Source organism: Centroberyx affinis, unplaced genomic scaffold (genome assembly GCF_046629955.1).
Source record: "Centroberyx affinis isolate AG114_WGS23_722 - 3 ecotype Tasmania unplaced genomic scaffold, CSIRO-AGI_Caff_v1 ptg001761l_1, whole genome shotgun sequence".
Lineage (NCBI taxonomy): Eukaryota > Metazoa > Chordata > Actinopteri > Beryciformes > Berycidae > Centroberyx > Centroberyx affinis.
The window spans coordinates 18,679-33,462 of NW_027280160.1; the positions used below are offsets into that span (position 1 = coordinate 18,679).

The 14,784-nt window shown below is 44.3% G+C and overlaps 1 protein-coding gene across 1 annotated transcript; it reads left to right on the forward strand.

Annotated features, from left to right (window-relative positions):
- Nucleotides 1–605: 605 nt before the first annotated feature.
- Nucleotides 606–8,784, forward strand: rnf169 (ring finger protein 169). The gene is made up of 5 exons (XM_071529036.1): nucleotides 606–884; nucleotides 1,896–1,966; nucleotides 3,137–3,237; nucleotides 3,999–4,089; nucleotides 5,101–8,784. Exons 1-5 carry the CDS (start codon nucleotides 617–619, stop codon nucleotides 6,256–6,258), a joined length of 1,689 nt encoding a protein of 562 aa, XP_071385137.1. The 5' UTR covers nucleotides 606–616; the 3' UTR covers nucleotides 6,259–8,784.
- Nucleotides 8,785–14,784: the final 6,000 nt, after the last annotated feature.

The following is a 14,784-nucleotide window of genomic DNA, read 5'->3' on the forward strand; positions in this document are numbered from 1 at the left end:
GACTTTAATTCCAAAGTTAACGTATTTTTGTTATTCTGTACGGCCAAATACTTGATCGTCATATAACCAAGTTTACGCATTTATTTTGAAGACAAAATAGAGACGCTGTCTCTTCCTGACTGTCAAGTTTTCCAGAGTAAACCACAGAACTGTCGGCGGAAACCTTCAAAATAAAAGCCTTTCGGGCAATTCAAAGAACCGACATTGAAATAAAGAATGCATTTAAGGAGAAGTTTATAGTGAAACAAAACAGCGGTTTGTTTTCCCAAATGTCCTTCTTACTGCATCAGAGCCATATAGGCTCGTGCAACATACCTTGCAGATATCTATCAAAACACACAGATAGGCCTGATCTCAAACACCAAACTGAGTAAATTTGGAAGATTGTATACTAAACATGAGCATACGCGTATAAACAAAACGTACGGCCTATATGTATAGTGTAGATTTATAAAGCCCTTGTGTTTTGAAGCGTGTTTTTCTCTGAATGGAGAACGGTCGGTTCGTGTTTCCAGCGCCGCGGTTGGCGGGCTGCGTGCCTCCGCGCTCGCGCTGCATCGACAGGGCGGGGTTTGTTTTCAAACCAGACCCAGAGAGAAGAGACTCACCAGGGAAGATGGCGACCGCGGGGTCCGCCAAACGTCCCGGCAGACCGGGCAGCGCCGCCGGCAGGTCCGGGTCCAGCCCGCCGGAGGAGGAGGCGAGGTGCCCGGTGTGCGCGGAGGCCCGGCCCGGCACCCCGCCCCGCCGGCACCCCGCCTGTCCCCTCTGCCTGGCCCGGAGACACTCCGGCAGCGAGACAGGCCGGGAGCGGCTGAGGAGGAGGAGTTACCCGGAGAGGAGCAGCAGCAGGCCGGGGAGGAGAGACTGCGACAGCCGGAGAGGTCTGTGCGTTTCCTGGGAAAACTACAACAGACACACAACACACACATTCTGCTGGCTCAGCAGGCTGCTGCTTTTACAACCCGACCGCAGGACAAACGAGCCAAAACAACAGACTTTTACCTCTGTTGGGTCTGGAAATGTGTATTATAACTTTATATTAAGTTGTGTTGTGAGCAGCAGCAGGCCTGTCAGACTTTACTGCTGATTAATCAGTAACTCAGACTGTGTTGGTCCACTTCAGACTGCAGGCAGATCCTGTAGACTCAGTCAGTCCCTGTACAGCCGGGTTTGAAGGGTTTTTATTAATACTGTGGACAATATAAACTCAGATTTGAATGTTTTATTATGGTTCAGGCTGTTGGCTGACTCTCTGCTGGCTGTAGTGATGTTAGTGTTAAATATGAAGCGGGGAAAGCTGGCCTCCAGTCAAACAACCACCAATACAAACACAAATCAATGACACTTTCAGGAAAACATGACTTCAACAGACCCACAGGACTGCTTACTGTGATGTACAACTTCGTTTGTTTTTTTTAAATTATGGATTCATAAAAAGGCGGATAAACTCTACCCCTGCTAATATAAAGCAGGGTAAAGTGATTTTTGGTGTTTATTGTCAGATGTAGTTTCAGGTCTGCTGTCATTCATTGGAGCTGACTTGTCCAGACTTGTACCTGCTGTAGGAGGAGCTGCTGATTCACTTTACTGATCAGCATTCATATACGTGACTTTTTCCACCAAGCTGGACCTGAACGCCTCACAGTTTTTTCAGGATTTATTTATTGGTGACACCCACCTCCCCAAATATTTTTAAATTTCTGTATTTTTTCCCCAATTTCCTTGTGATTCTTGTAGTTTCTCCCTGATGATGCAGGAGGCGCTGTGTGTTTCCTTCTGGTCTACAGGCTCCACTGGAGTCCACACAGCTGAGTTTCAGTTGAATTCTGCTGTGTTTCGGACCGATATGGAGCCTGAAGTGACTTCTTGTGTTTTATATTCTTCTTCTCCAGAAGTCTTCATCTCTCCTGCTCAGATTTCTAAGTGTGGAGAGGTTTTGTCCGGTCAGGCAGGGAAACAGAAGGTGAGTAGACTAACATGGGACTCAGTCACTGCTTATGTCTTATTAATTATATTTCATTATTGTCTGGCTGTTATAGTGTAAGATGGAAAAACCCTGTATCTAGAAAAGCAGGGATTCTACACAGGTCTGGAAAAGTCTGGGAAATTAATTTGATTTCCAGGCCTTGAAATGTTTGTGAAGTGTGGAAACGCATCAGGCCTGAAACACATGTGGGTTCACATCAGATACAGCTGCAGACCCTCTGGGACCGGACATGTAGTGACATTAGTAGTACAGAATAATGTTTAGCTACAGTGACACAGACACCCCGAAACCTTCAGATCCAGTCAGTAACAGAATTGGATCCAATTCTCGGTCACTCACTCAAATTTCATAAATATCTATAATAATACACATTTAAGCATATAAAACACTAAGTTATGAACTTAGTCACGAACAAGAAGCAGGAAGCCTTAAATCCCACTTTGGGCGACAGTGACTTCATGTAGAGAATCTGTATCGGCTGATAAATGGAAAACTAAGAGCTTTGAGTACAGAGTCTGCACTTCTTACAAGGCTCTGTAACACTGTGGAGGTACAGGAAGGTTAATAAAGGGTTAATATGGAGTATATGAAAACACCGACACGGACCAAAGTAAGTGTCCGGAATTGGATACGAATTTTGAATCTCAAAATTCCCAGGGTCCTATGTTCCCAAGGTCCTATGTTCCCAAGGTCCTATGTTCCCAAGGTCCTATGTTCCCAGGGTCCTATGTTCCCAAGGTCCTATGTTCCCAGGGTCCTATGTTCCCAAGGTCCTATGTTCCCAGGGTCCTATGTTCCCAGGGTCCTATGTTCCCAGGGTCCTATGTTCCCAGGGTCCTATGTTCCCAGGGTCCTATGTTCCCAGGGTCCTATGTTCCCAGGGTCCAAGGTCTTTATGCAACTGGCCCCAGATCCTGCTGTAAGAAAATAAAGCATCCTGAGTCTGTCGGCATCTATTATTGTTTTACACTAAAATTAGTATTAGTATAAATAAAAGTAGATTTGGTCTCCCAAACAGGAACTCTCTCTCCTGAATGGTATCCCTCCGCTGTGTTCTCTTCTATCAGTAAAAATGCTGTTTGGTGAGATGGAATGCTGATGTTGTGATGTTGGTGTTTTGGTGTTTCGGTGTTTCGGTGTTCCCAGGCGGTGCTGTCTGACTCGGAGAACGAGGAGCCGCTCGGGAGGAAGACCAGGAACATTTCTGCCTTCGTCAGGAAAACTAAAAGCTCCTCGGCCTTCACAGGGTGAGAAGTCTGGAACCACAACAGACTCACTGTTAAAGACAGGAGCGTGTCTTTAACATATATATATTAGTAATATATGAAGAAATACAAATATAAAAGATATACAAAATATTACAAATGAGAATAAAAAATCTACATCAATCATTTTAATATAAAAAAAATGATATAAAAACATATGAAAATACATTATAATGCTGTATTTCTGTGTGTAACACGCACCAGAACTAGACTGATATCTAGATTTTATCATCAGTTATTTGCTTAAATGTTTTGATGAGCTTCATATTGGTTCAGGGTCATATTTACAGATACTATCAAAATCTAGAAATTATCTGTATTATTGATATTATTACTGATATGGTATTGTTATTGATTATAGCCAGGATAATGCCACTGGTATCGCTACTGATGAACTCAATTTTTATGGCAGTTCAATATCGTCATTGGCTCTTAACCACAGAGAGTATTGGTAGATTATTGGCTTTATTATCAATATGAGAAAAAAGTGCTGTTATTAAGAATCTATAAGAGCAGATAAACTGAACAGGTGATGATACACATCACTCTGTATATAGACTCTACATCACTCTGTATATAGACTCTATACACATCAGTCTGTATATAGACTCTATACACATCGGTCTGTATATAGACTCTATACATATCAGTCTGTATATAGACTCTATACACATCAGTCTGTATATAGACTCTATACACATCAGTCTCCATACAGACAGACATCATGTGGTTTTCTTCTTCAGTGGTGCCCAGAGGAGTCAGAGCTGTACGGACTCTGTGGAGGACAGAGGAGGGAAGCTGAAGGCCGTCACCCAGCCTGCCATGATGGACAAGGTACATCAGACTGTGGTTCTGCTGGTTCTGCTGGTCAGCTCCCAGTATCAGACTGGTTCTACTGGTTATTTATTATGTATGTAAGCTCTCTGTGAGCTCTTCAGGCCTGCTCACACAGGACTGCTGTTATGTGTTGACTGGTGATGTGATGATCTGCTTATCTGACAATACGGTTCAATACGTGATATGAGTTCAGGATCAATACAACCAGGATACGAAGTGATCAATAAAAGTTCAGTGACACCAAGGTCTGACTGTGCAGAATTCTGTTTGTTTCTGAGACTCAAATCTTTCCAGCGATGCCATTGGCTGCTAGAATGTAAACAACAATTTAAAAATGTCGTTACAAAGTGACAATAATATAATTTGGATGGAGAGCTTGTGAAACTGTGATGGTCAAGAGTCTCATCAGTGATTACTACAGCAGAATAACATGGAGCTGATATCACCATTCATGTTCCTGACAGCAGAATAACATGGAGCTGATATCACCATTCATGTTCCTGACAGCAGAATAACATGGAGCTCCATTTTAGATATAGATATGGTGTATTGAGATATATTGAATTTCGATACATCGTCCCATCACCAGTGTTGACCTCATGCAGTTTCCTACAACACATTCGTACAGGATAATGAAAGTTGCTGAAATCACTGCTGTCCTGGACACAGTTGTACAAGGTTGAGATTTTACAACTCAACACTTCCTGATTTAGCAAAACTTGAAGTTTGCGCCAAAAATACGTTCAAAACCTTCCTCCCTCCACATTTCATGACAGCAGGAAGAGAGAAATTGTCCATCTAGAAAAAGAAAAAGAAATAGTGTGCCACAAACAAATTACGGCTGAAATTACAAATTGTTTGATTAGCTGGATTTTTTACTTTACAAATTGTAGAGATTAAAATAATTGATGATCTCTGCACATTACAAATCTCTGGATGTCCCGGGTGAGAACAGTCCAGTGTGAATATTCTCCACTTCTCTGACTTGCTCTCTGTTGTTTTCCTCAGGCTGGCATCAGCCACAGCTACACAGCAGGCATCCTCCTCTCCTCTGAGAACAGCCGGTCCGTCTCGGCGCCCGTCGCCACGCCGGACCGGAGGCTCGCCTGGCGCGCCGTGATGACATCGTCGACCCCCTTGGGCGTCCCCCAGGCCAGGCAGGAGCGCTCCATCAGCCCCGAGAGCAACGACAGCATCTCCGAGGAACTCAACCACTTCAAACCCATCGTCTGCTCGCCGTGCACGCCGCCCAAACGCCTCCCCGACGGCCGGCTGATGGAGCCCACCATCGTCAAGTCCACGCCCCGGAATCTGACCCGCGGCCTGCAGAGGGCCACCAGCTACGAGGCCAGTCCGGCCGTCCTGCAGAAGTGGAGGCAGATCGAGTTGGACCGCCAGAGCGTCAAGGTGAACTCCAAGGCGACGCTGACGAGCCCCGTTAACGAACTCCACGGCAAAACGAGCGCGGCGGAGGACGGCGGGGCGAGGCCCGCAAAGACCCGTTCCCCGGCGGGACGGGACGGCAACGGAGCGTTCACTCTCAACAAGAGGAGGCTGGTGTTCGACCAGCCGGCCGGAGAAACCGACGGCTTTCAGAAACAATCCATTAAGATCCGCGTCCCCGCTGTCCGCTACAGCGGCGAGGCGGCGTTCAGAGGAAGTTCAGATTTTGACCAGACGGTCGTACCTCCTGAATCGTGTAGCGGAGCCTTGTTCGGTAAAAGGCAGTCGTTTTCCCCGTATGCAAGGAACTCGGGTTTCCAGTCTTGTAAATTAGTGTCAAAGGACTCCCAGAGTCCCAGGAAAGAGGCCGACAGTAGCGGCTGCACCCAGAACCAATCTACCTCACGGAGAGGCAAGAAGAGGAGCCAGAAAACCAAACACTTGGAGGAGGCGGAGCCAGACCTGAAGAGAACCCGGCCGGGCAGCCAGGAGGCCTTCGACGTCGAGTACCGCGGGAACGATCGGTACGTCCAGCAGATCCAGCAGGAGAGAGAAGACCGAGCGCTGGCCTTGAAGCTCCAGAGACAGTTTGACCTGGAGAACCAGAGAGTCAACCGGCCGAGGCGAAGCCCCGAGAAGTACTTCCTGCGGTCGTGGATATCCAATCAGAACCGGAGACGGCACAGTCCGCGGAAATCCAGACGAATCTCCAAACAGCGTTAGCTCCGAGACCGGAGCGAGGAGTTACTTTGGAGGGTGCTGGCACTGAGACCAGGTTCTGCCGACCAAGCACAAGCTCAGAAACTCGGCCAGCAGCTGACAGAGCGCTGATGGGGAAACTTTTCTTGATATATGCAAGACACAGAAAATTGTAAGGATGATGAACACCGGTTATATTTTATAGATCTGGTAAGAATTGAAGCATAATTCTTGATTTATATTCACACCATTCTTTGGCCTGACAGTCTAAGAACCAGGTGGAACTGGAACGCTGGTCTGGCTCTCTGGTTCCTGCCACAACATCTGTGAAATGTAGCCATGCTAATGCTAAATGAATTGGAGTCATAGGAGCTAATGCTAAATGAATTGGAGTCATAGGAGCTAATGCTAAATGAATTGGAGTCATAGGAGCTAATGCTAAATGAATTGGAGTCATAGGAGCTAATGCTAAATGCATGGGAGTCATAGGGACAATCGGGACATGTTGCTTATTCTTGGTTATATATCCTCAAATCAACCACAACCTTCTGCTGACAGTTAAATGGTAATTTTCAAACAACATGACCCATGTCACCCTGACTCATTTAGCATTAGCAGTGGCTACATCCTGCTGATGTATGTGTGGTGATACCCAGAATACCAAACCATTTGTTCAAGGTTTAGCCTGGGCCTTAGTCTCCTGTCAGACCAGCGAACCATCTGAATATCACCACAAATCCCACAGGATTTTCCTCCCAACTCAACCTGAACTTCCAGCATCAGTTGTTGGTCTCGCTGGTTCTCAGCGAACTGGAGCGTTCAGGCAGGAACTGGCATCGGTGCAACATATTTATTAACACATTATCAGAAAACTGATGGAATTAAAAGAGAAGATACTCCTGTCAGAGAAGCACTGATCCCCCTCTCACCGATTCCCAGTAGTTGGCTGTGAGCGTGCGTTCACACTGTGAGCAACCTGGGCCAACAGGTGAATCATGTTTTTACTGCTTTGGTTTTGCCTCTTATAACATGAAATCATTTTAACGAGTTAACACAGCTAGCTGGAGAGTGCTGATTAGCATTAATGTAAAATAAACAGAAAAACCTTCAGATCTTCCCATCGACCAAAGATGGATCAACGTTCTCCATCTTTGTTTCTGAGACGTTTCTTCCTGCCGTCTGTCAGATGAACGTTGTAGAGAACTGGGAAGCTTTGATTGGCTGGAATCAACGTCTTCTCCATTTTTAACTATTGATATTCACATTCATTCATTCATTCATATTCACTCTCTTGCTGATGGTGTTGCTCACAGTGTGAACGCAGCCTAACAGTCGTCTGATCCTGAACACTGATCTGACCAGCAGACTCACACCTTCAGTTTGGGAACTAAACCGGACTAAACCGGCTTACATGTGATTCATGTTTCTGCCTGACGGAAAACTTCCATCCTTCCACAGCTGAGGGAGGCTGAGGGAAAATCCTGAGATACCCGAACTGTATTTTAACCCAGTAGCCACCCAGTATCCCAGCATCCCACACCAGTATCAGTGCCGGTGCGTCTCTGATGACGGTCTTCCTTTCTGAACTGATTGTCAGGAGTTTTTGGACCCAGAAAATCTCACATCCATCCCTTTAGTTTCTAACGGCGGTTCTGCTGCCGAGAACTTTCATGTACCGACGAGGATTCGCTTCAGACTTTTGGACGCTACAGAATGTTCTAGCTTTACAAGCTGAGGAGACGGTGAGTATGTTTACATGCACGCATACTGTGGACAGTAGCTCATATCCTGGTTAAAGTCTTACTCTGGATCAGCTGTTTATAAGTGTCTTTATACCCTGATGACCAGTGAGACTGAGTGGATGAACACAGTATTGTGAATGTCACGATGGAAACCGATAAAAGCGACGGTGAAATGCCTCCGTGTCTCAGCTGATCCGCTCATCAGGAATATAGATTTCTCAAACTTGCGATGAGAGCTTGTCGTCGTTGTGAACAGGATATGATGTCAACAGGATGTTGGTGTAAGTAAACATACTGACTGTCATCCAGTGTTTTGTCCTGTGTGATGCTGGGACATGCAGGAGAACAGTGTTGATAAAAGCTGTAGGTTTGATGTGAAACGTCGTCCGCGCTTTTCTGCTTTCAGTAGCATCATGAAAACATTACAGGAAATCTAAATATGAACGTTTTAGTCATTCAGCTGAGGCTCAGATCCAGAGACTGTGGTGAGTGAGCAGGGCGACGGTTCAGTGACACTTATGACCCAAAATTATGCTGCGTTCAAGCGATGTCAGAAAATGGGAAATTCCACCTTCCTACTCACAAATATGTAATGGATTAGCTCTTCAAGATGGAAGCAGCTAAGTAGGAGACTGTAAACACGACACAGCGTTAACTTTAACATGTTTATTATCCTCAAAATACACTCAGCTCTATTTTCATCACATGACCTAAATGTGGTAAACAGTTAAAGGAATAGTTCACCCAAAAATGAAAATCCTGTCCTCATCTCCTCCCCCTCATGCCAGGTGAACCTCAGGTGAAGTTTGTCCATATAACACACAGGGAGGCTGCAGCACAACTCCATAGCAGCCTTCTCCAAAACAACTGAAGTCAGTGGGGACCAGTTCTTCAGAGTTCCACAAAGACCTACAGTATATTTACACCATCATTTAGTGCAAATCTGAACTACAGCTGATTGATCTGCAACAAATAATGGTGTCTAGGTCTTTCTATTCACAGTGTGATTGTTTGTCTGTTTTTGTTTTGGAGCTCTAAAGAACAGGTCCCCATTGACTTCAGTTGTTTTGGAGAAGGCTGCTACCAAGTTGTGCTGCAGCCTCCCTGTGTGTTATATGGACTAACAAACTTCACCTGAGTTTCATTTGGCATGAGGGGGAGGAGATGATGACAGGATTTTCATTTTTGGGTGAACTATTCCTTTAAATATATAAATCTGAAATGTGAGGTTGCACTTACAGTTGCTAACGTTTTATGCTAACTAGCAAGATTTTACATCGGTCAAATCACATTACGGCCGTGTTTCTGAGCCGGACCCTGAAGGCAGCGCGGCGCAGGATCAAACCTGAGAGGCGTTCAGATAAAACCTGCAGTTCTGATCAACCTGTCGCTGCAGCATCATCTTACTTTGTCTCAGAATTACAAAGTTCTGCTGATTCTGTTCCAGTAATCGGGATGATTTCATGTTGGTACAACTGTTAATATAATAACTTGCCATTCATGTAATAAACCAGTAATGTAGTAACAGTTTGCAGCTAATAGTGTAATAATCCTGTTAATGTAATACATTTTTCATTAATGTTGTAAAGGTTACCCACTGTTAAAAACATAGAAAACATAGAAATTATTAGATTACTGAGAAGGCTGAAATCTTCAACAATGTAATAATTGAACTGATCTAAAAGTCAAAATTCAAACCACAGCAGCTGGTTATCATCTGAAAACAGATGCATGTGTATGGCAGAGCTGTGATCAGTTTGAATGGATTACATTTCAAACGTCATTTTCTTAATGCAAGGTAACTTTTTTTTTACATTCATTGGAAATTAATTATGTTTACAGAGTACATTATTTGCTGCAAATTGTTATTATGTTCATGGATTTTTAGCTTCGGCAGGGAGGTTTTTGTTTTCTCCCAGTCAGTCAGTCAGTCAGTCAGTCAGTCAGTCAGTCAGTCAGTCAGTCAGTCAGTCAGTCAGCAGGATTTATCGGAGACAGACTTGATTCCACGTCCTAAGGGAAGATGTGTTCAGGTGTAACAGCAGGTTGGAGGATTGTTCAGTCTTCTAGTGACGATAACGGTCAGTTATTACATTAACAGTAACGACAGAAAAGATTCCCTCTTCACGCCAAGTGATTCTTTACACGTTTTAGTTTGGGTACTGAAAGGTTTTTCTGTTTCACACCGCTGCGGATCGGACCGGCACACGGCTCTGATCTCTGATCCGCCGGGCTTTCATTAAAACCGTCAGCCAGAACCGATCTGAGTGCGCTGGTTTACTGACTGGGTTTCCAAAGCCAAAACACTGAGAGATGAAAGTGCGACTAAGAAGGGCCAGGATCGGGTGTTTCTCCCGACGTGGACTTGGACGTGGAGAGAAACGTACTAAAATGAATCAACCAACATGAAACATCAGAGTCAGTGTGAATGTTCAGAGATTTAATCTGTCGGTTTTCTGCTTGTTCGCATTATTACGCTTTTGTTCGGTGAATCAGAATCACTTTAGTCCAGTCACCGAGTCCAGGAATAACCAGGAAGTAGTCAGGTACCGACACACAGTACAGGACTACAGACTCTAATGCTGCGTTCACGTCTTATCAGATTCACTGTAAATACGAGTTGCCGACTGGGGAAAAAACGCTCATGCCGACCTGCAGGATCAGTGGGACTTTTCTGCGGCTCTGATTTCTCCCACTTGGCGTCACAAAAGTAAACGCTGCAGCCGGTCCCCCGCTGTCGAGGGTCCAAGATGATAGAAATGTAAATTATTGGTTATTTGCAGATTAATACAATCAGATCTGCATACAATAAGTGAGTAATGGCTGCTGAAGTTCGTTTATGGTTGATTTTAAATTCATGAATAAAAATGATTTTGGATGTTGGCGATCCAACGAGCTGAAACACGTGAGAGACGCCGCTCTGTTCTGCTTTTTCCCACGTGACCTGAACGCAGCATAACACACTATAACAGACTGACAGGACAACAGACTGTAACAGACTGACAGGACAACAGACGGTAACAGACTGACAGGACAACAGACGGTAACAGACTGACAGGACAACAGACGGTAACAGACAGACAGCAGACGGTAACAGATTGACAACAGACGGTAACAGACAGACAGCAGACGGTAACAGATTGACAACAGACAGTAACAGATTGACAACACACAGTAACAGACTGACAACAGACGGTAACAGACTGACAACAGACAGTAACAGACTGACAACACACAGTAACAGACTGACAACAGACAGTAACAGACTGACAACAGACGGTAACAGACTGACAGCAGTACACAACAACAGACAGTAACAGACTGACAACACAGTAACAGACTGACAACACAGTAACAGACTGACAACAGACGGTAACAGATTGACAACACACAGTAACAGACTGACAACACACAGTAACAGACTGACAACAGACGGTAACAGATTGACAACAGACGGTAACAGACTGACAACAGACGGTAACAGATTGACAACAGACGGTAACAGACTGACAACAGACGGTAACAGACTGACAACACACAGTAACAGACTGACAACAGACGGTAACAGACTGACAACACACAGTAACAGACTGACAACAGACGTAACAGACTGACAACAGACGGTAACAGACTGACAACAGACGGTAACAGATTGACAACAGACGGTAACAGACTGACAACAGACGGTAACAGATTGACAACAGACGGTAACAGACTGACAACAGACGGTAACAGACTGACAACAGACGGTAACAGATTGACAACAGACGGTAACAGACTGACAACAGACGGTAACAGATTGACAACAGACGGTAACAGACTGACAACACACAGTAACAGACTGACAACAGACGGTAACAGACTGACAACACACAGTAACAGACTGACAACAGACGGTAACAGACTGACAACACACAGTAACAGACTGACAACAGACGTAACAGACTGACAACAGACGGTAACAGACTGACAACAGACGGTAACAGACTGACAACAGACGGTAACAGACTGACAACAGACGGTAACAGACAGCAGTACAGGCATTTGATCCGTCACGTCACACAGGGAGAAGAGGCATAGACAGTAGACCAGAATGCAATGCAGCCCCTTCTCTGGGGGTTGTTGAAAGGCATGCTGGGAACAGCAGGAAGTCAGTAACTGAAGTAGAAGAGGCAGATTGAGGGAAAGTAAGTTCACCAGAAAAGGCCACGCCCCTTATTAATAATAAAAATAATAATGATAAACTGTTCAGGAGCTTCCAGAAACAGCGGCGCCTCCAGCTGCGTTTCCTCACACCAAAACTGCAGTTCAGAGGTTTTCATGTGCCAAACTCCAGTGTTGGGACGAGGCCCGGGGGTGAAAGGAATCAGAGGTGCATGTGTATGATTTGATACTGAAATGTGATTCAGAGATGTTATGCCTGTTGTTTGAGATTCGTAATATATTTTGCTAGCGTTGCGACTTTTCTATCTTCCAGGATGTAAAGGAGGTCAAGGGCTATTTTTACTGATCGAGACTGTAAGGAAACTCTGCTGTTCCAGCCTGAGGAGACGAGCTTTACTCTTCACAGCGCTGACATGCTCAGTGTGTGACGTATGCAATAGCTTTCATTCTTTAGTTCACGTCAGTGTGAGGAGGATATCTATCGCTGAGTGCCAAAATACCTGCGTCTTATTGTTGGACAATAAACAATGTTGTTGTTTTTTTTTAATTAAGTACTTTTGTATTGGAGTAATAGCTCTATGGCTACTGTACAAGAAGGACAACTTTTAACCTAAATGAGATGTGAAAATTTTGAAAACGTGTCTTGTCTTCTTTTAACCGTTTTAAACGACATCTACATATTTATGATCTATATCTACCGTGTTATTTTATCAAGTGTACTATTCACTAGCCTCATTTTTCAAGGACATTAGCAGGTCGACAGAACAAGCGACAAACAGCAGGAACCTGGACATCCTGACACTCTGAAAACTGCAGAGGATCTGGGTCTGGGTTTATGGGTAAGAGACAAGATTCTGCCTCGGCGAGGTTTGAAACTATTCGGACGTGGCCCACGCCCGCAGTACGTGGCCACGTAACCTCGACAGCTTTGTTCGAGTTGGTTCGTCGTCAGCCAATCAGAACGTTCCAGGTCATAGGTGCCATACCGGAAGAGAAGATGGCTGCAAGAAACGGCAAGAGCGGACTCCTGGAAAAAGTGAGAATTTATGTTTTATTTTCCATGTAGCCGCAGAGTATTCGTCTTTATAAATTTGCAGCCACAAGAACAAAAGCTGTTGTTCTTGTAGCCGCAGCAGTTAGTTCCAGCTCTTACATCAGTGCGAACGTTCTGCTGCTAGCTAGCTAAGCTAACGCTAGCCGGCTAATTCCGCTTCAACGCGTTAACGTTAGCAAACACAAAACTACGGAAATTGAAACAGGACGCAGTTAAGCCTCGATACGCGCCGTTCTCGTCAAACTCCTTTAAAACCGTCAGTTAAATGTTAAATATTAAATGTTAAAGGTTCGTAATAGAATATGCTAAACACCTCACTGAAGCTGCGGTGACTCGCTGTGAGCCAGAGCTCGGCGCGGACTAAATAAACTAAGCAGCACTTCTCTCAGTAAAACTTCACATCTTAGAATTGGTTGGCCTGTTGTCCCCGTGATGCTCTTCCACCTAAACACACGGCTGAAGACTGTAATGAATGAGTGGTGGAAGAGCTTCACTGATGGCCTGCCACGTATTTCTGTTTGCCCATGAGCAAGGCACCGTGAAGCTGCCAGGTGTTTGATGACAGATGGAGCATCAGAGTCAGAGCAGCAAACTGTACCAGTGATGAAGTTACTGTGCTTCAGTTCAGACTGCAGCCAGCCTGCTGACACCTCTAAACATATTTTAAAAGTGGATGCACTGTCTCACACTTTGGTCCAGCTGACTCTGGTCGGGGCTGACGGGAGCGAGCAGCAGTGCCTTGCTCAAAGACACTTCAACAGACTCCCAGCTGTCAGTGGGATCTGTCTGTCTGCTGCACAGTTAAAACTCTTCCCTCTTTCCCTCAGACAGCACCAGCCTAATAATAATACTAACAAACTTCATTTAAAGCAGTTAGCCTACAAAGTACTTTACATTGACAAAGTAAAACAAATCCCGTAAAAGAGACAACAGTTTTGTAAAATTTAAAGTAATGTAATATTTTCGATGTACGTGCCCCAAAAGGCTGTAGTCCGATATCAAACCTGCAGACCCACTGGCAAAACCGATTTCATTTATTTTATATTTTTACAGCGGCACTAATACCAGTTCTTCAGAACCAATACAAGCACACAGTACTTTATTAGATTTAGTAGATTAACTGATCTAATACTACTCAACATTAATTCATGCTGCCTAGTGTTATCTTTTATGAAACAATTACAGGAACAGCAAAATATGTACTGGAAGTGCTCAATGAAATAAAAGAAACTGACAATAAAATAGAAAATGAGCAGATGTTTGTTTTCACAAGCGGTGACATTTCAGCATTTTCATGTGTTGCAGTTTTTTTAGTAAACTGAGTACCTTAAGTGGGACTCTAGAATGAATAAAAATACAGTTGTTTTCCCCCCAAAAAATCCTGTTCACACCGTATATTTTTAGCAACATTACTTAATTCTTTTTTCCAATAGTGACAGTGACAAACTTTAGGCTTTTATTTTGAAAGCACAATGGCCTCACTTCTGAGTGTTGGAAGTAACGAAAAATAAATGATAAAAATAGATGTGATGAAAATGCATGTAAATTGAAAAAAATAGTGATAAATTGTCAAATGTTTTTATTAATGAA

Coding starts and splice junctions, on each gene's coding strand:
- rnf169 (XM_071529036.1), top strand. CDS start 617: ATGGCGACCGCGGGGTCCGCCAAACGTCCCGGCAGACCGGGCAGCGCC. Junction 885..1,895: donor AGACTGCGACAGCCGGAGAG/GTCTGTGCGTTT, acceptor CTTCTTCTCCAG/AAGTCTTCATCTCTCCTGCT. Junction 4,090..5,100: donor AGCCTGCCATGATGGACAAG/GTACATCAGACT, acceptor TGTTTTCCTCAG/GCTGGCATCAGCCACAGCTA.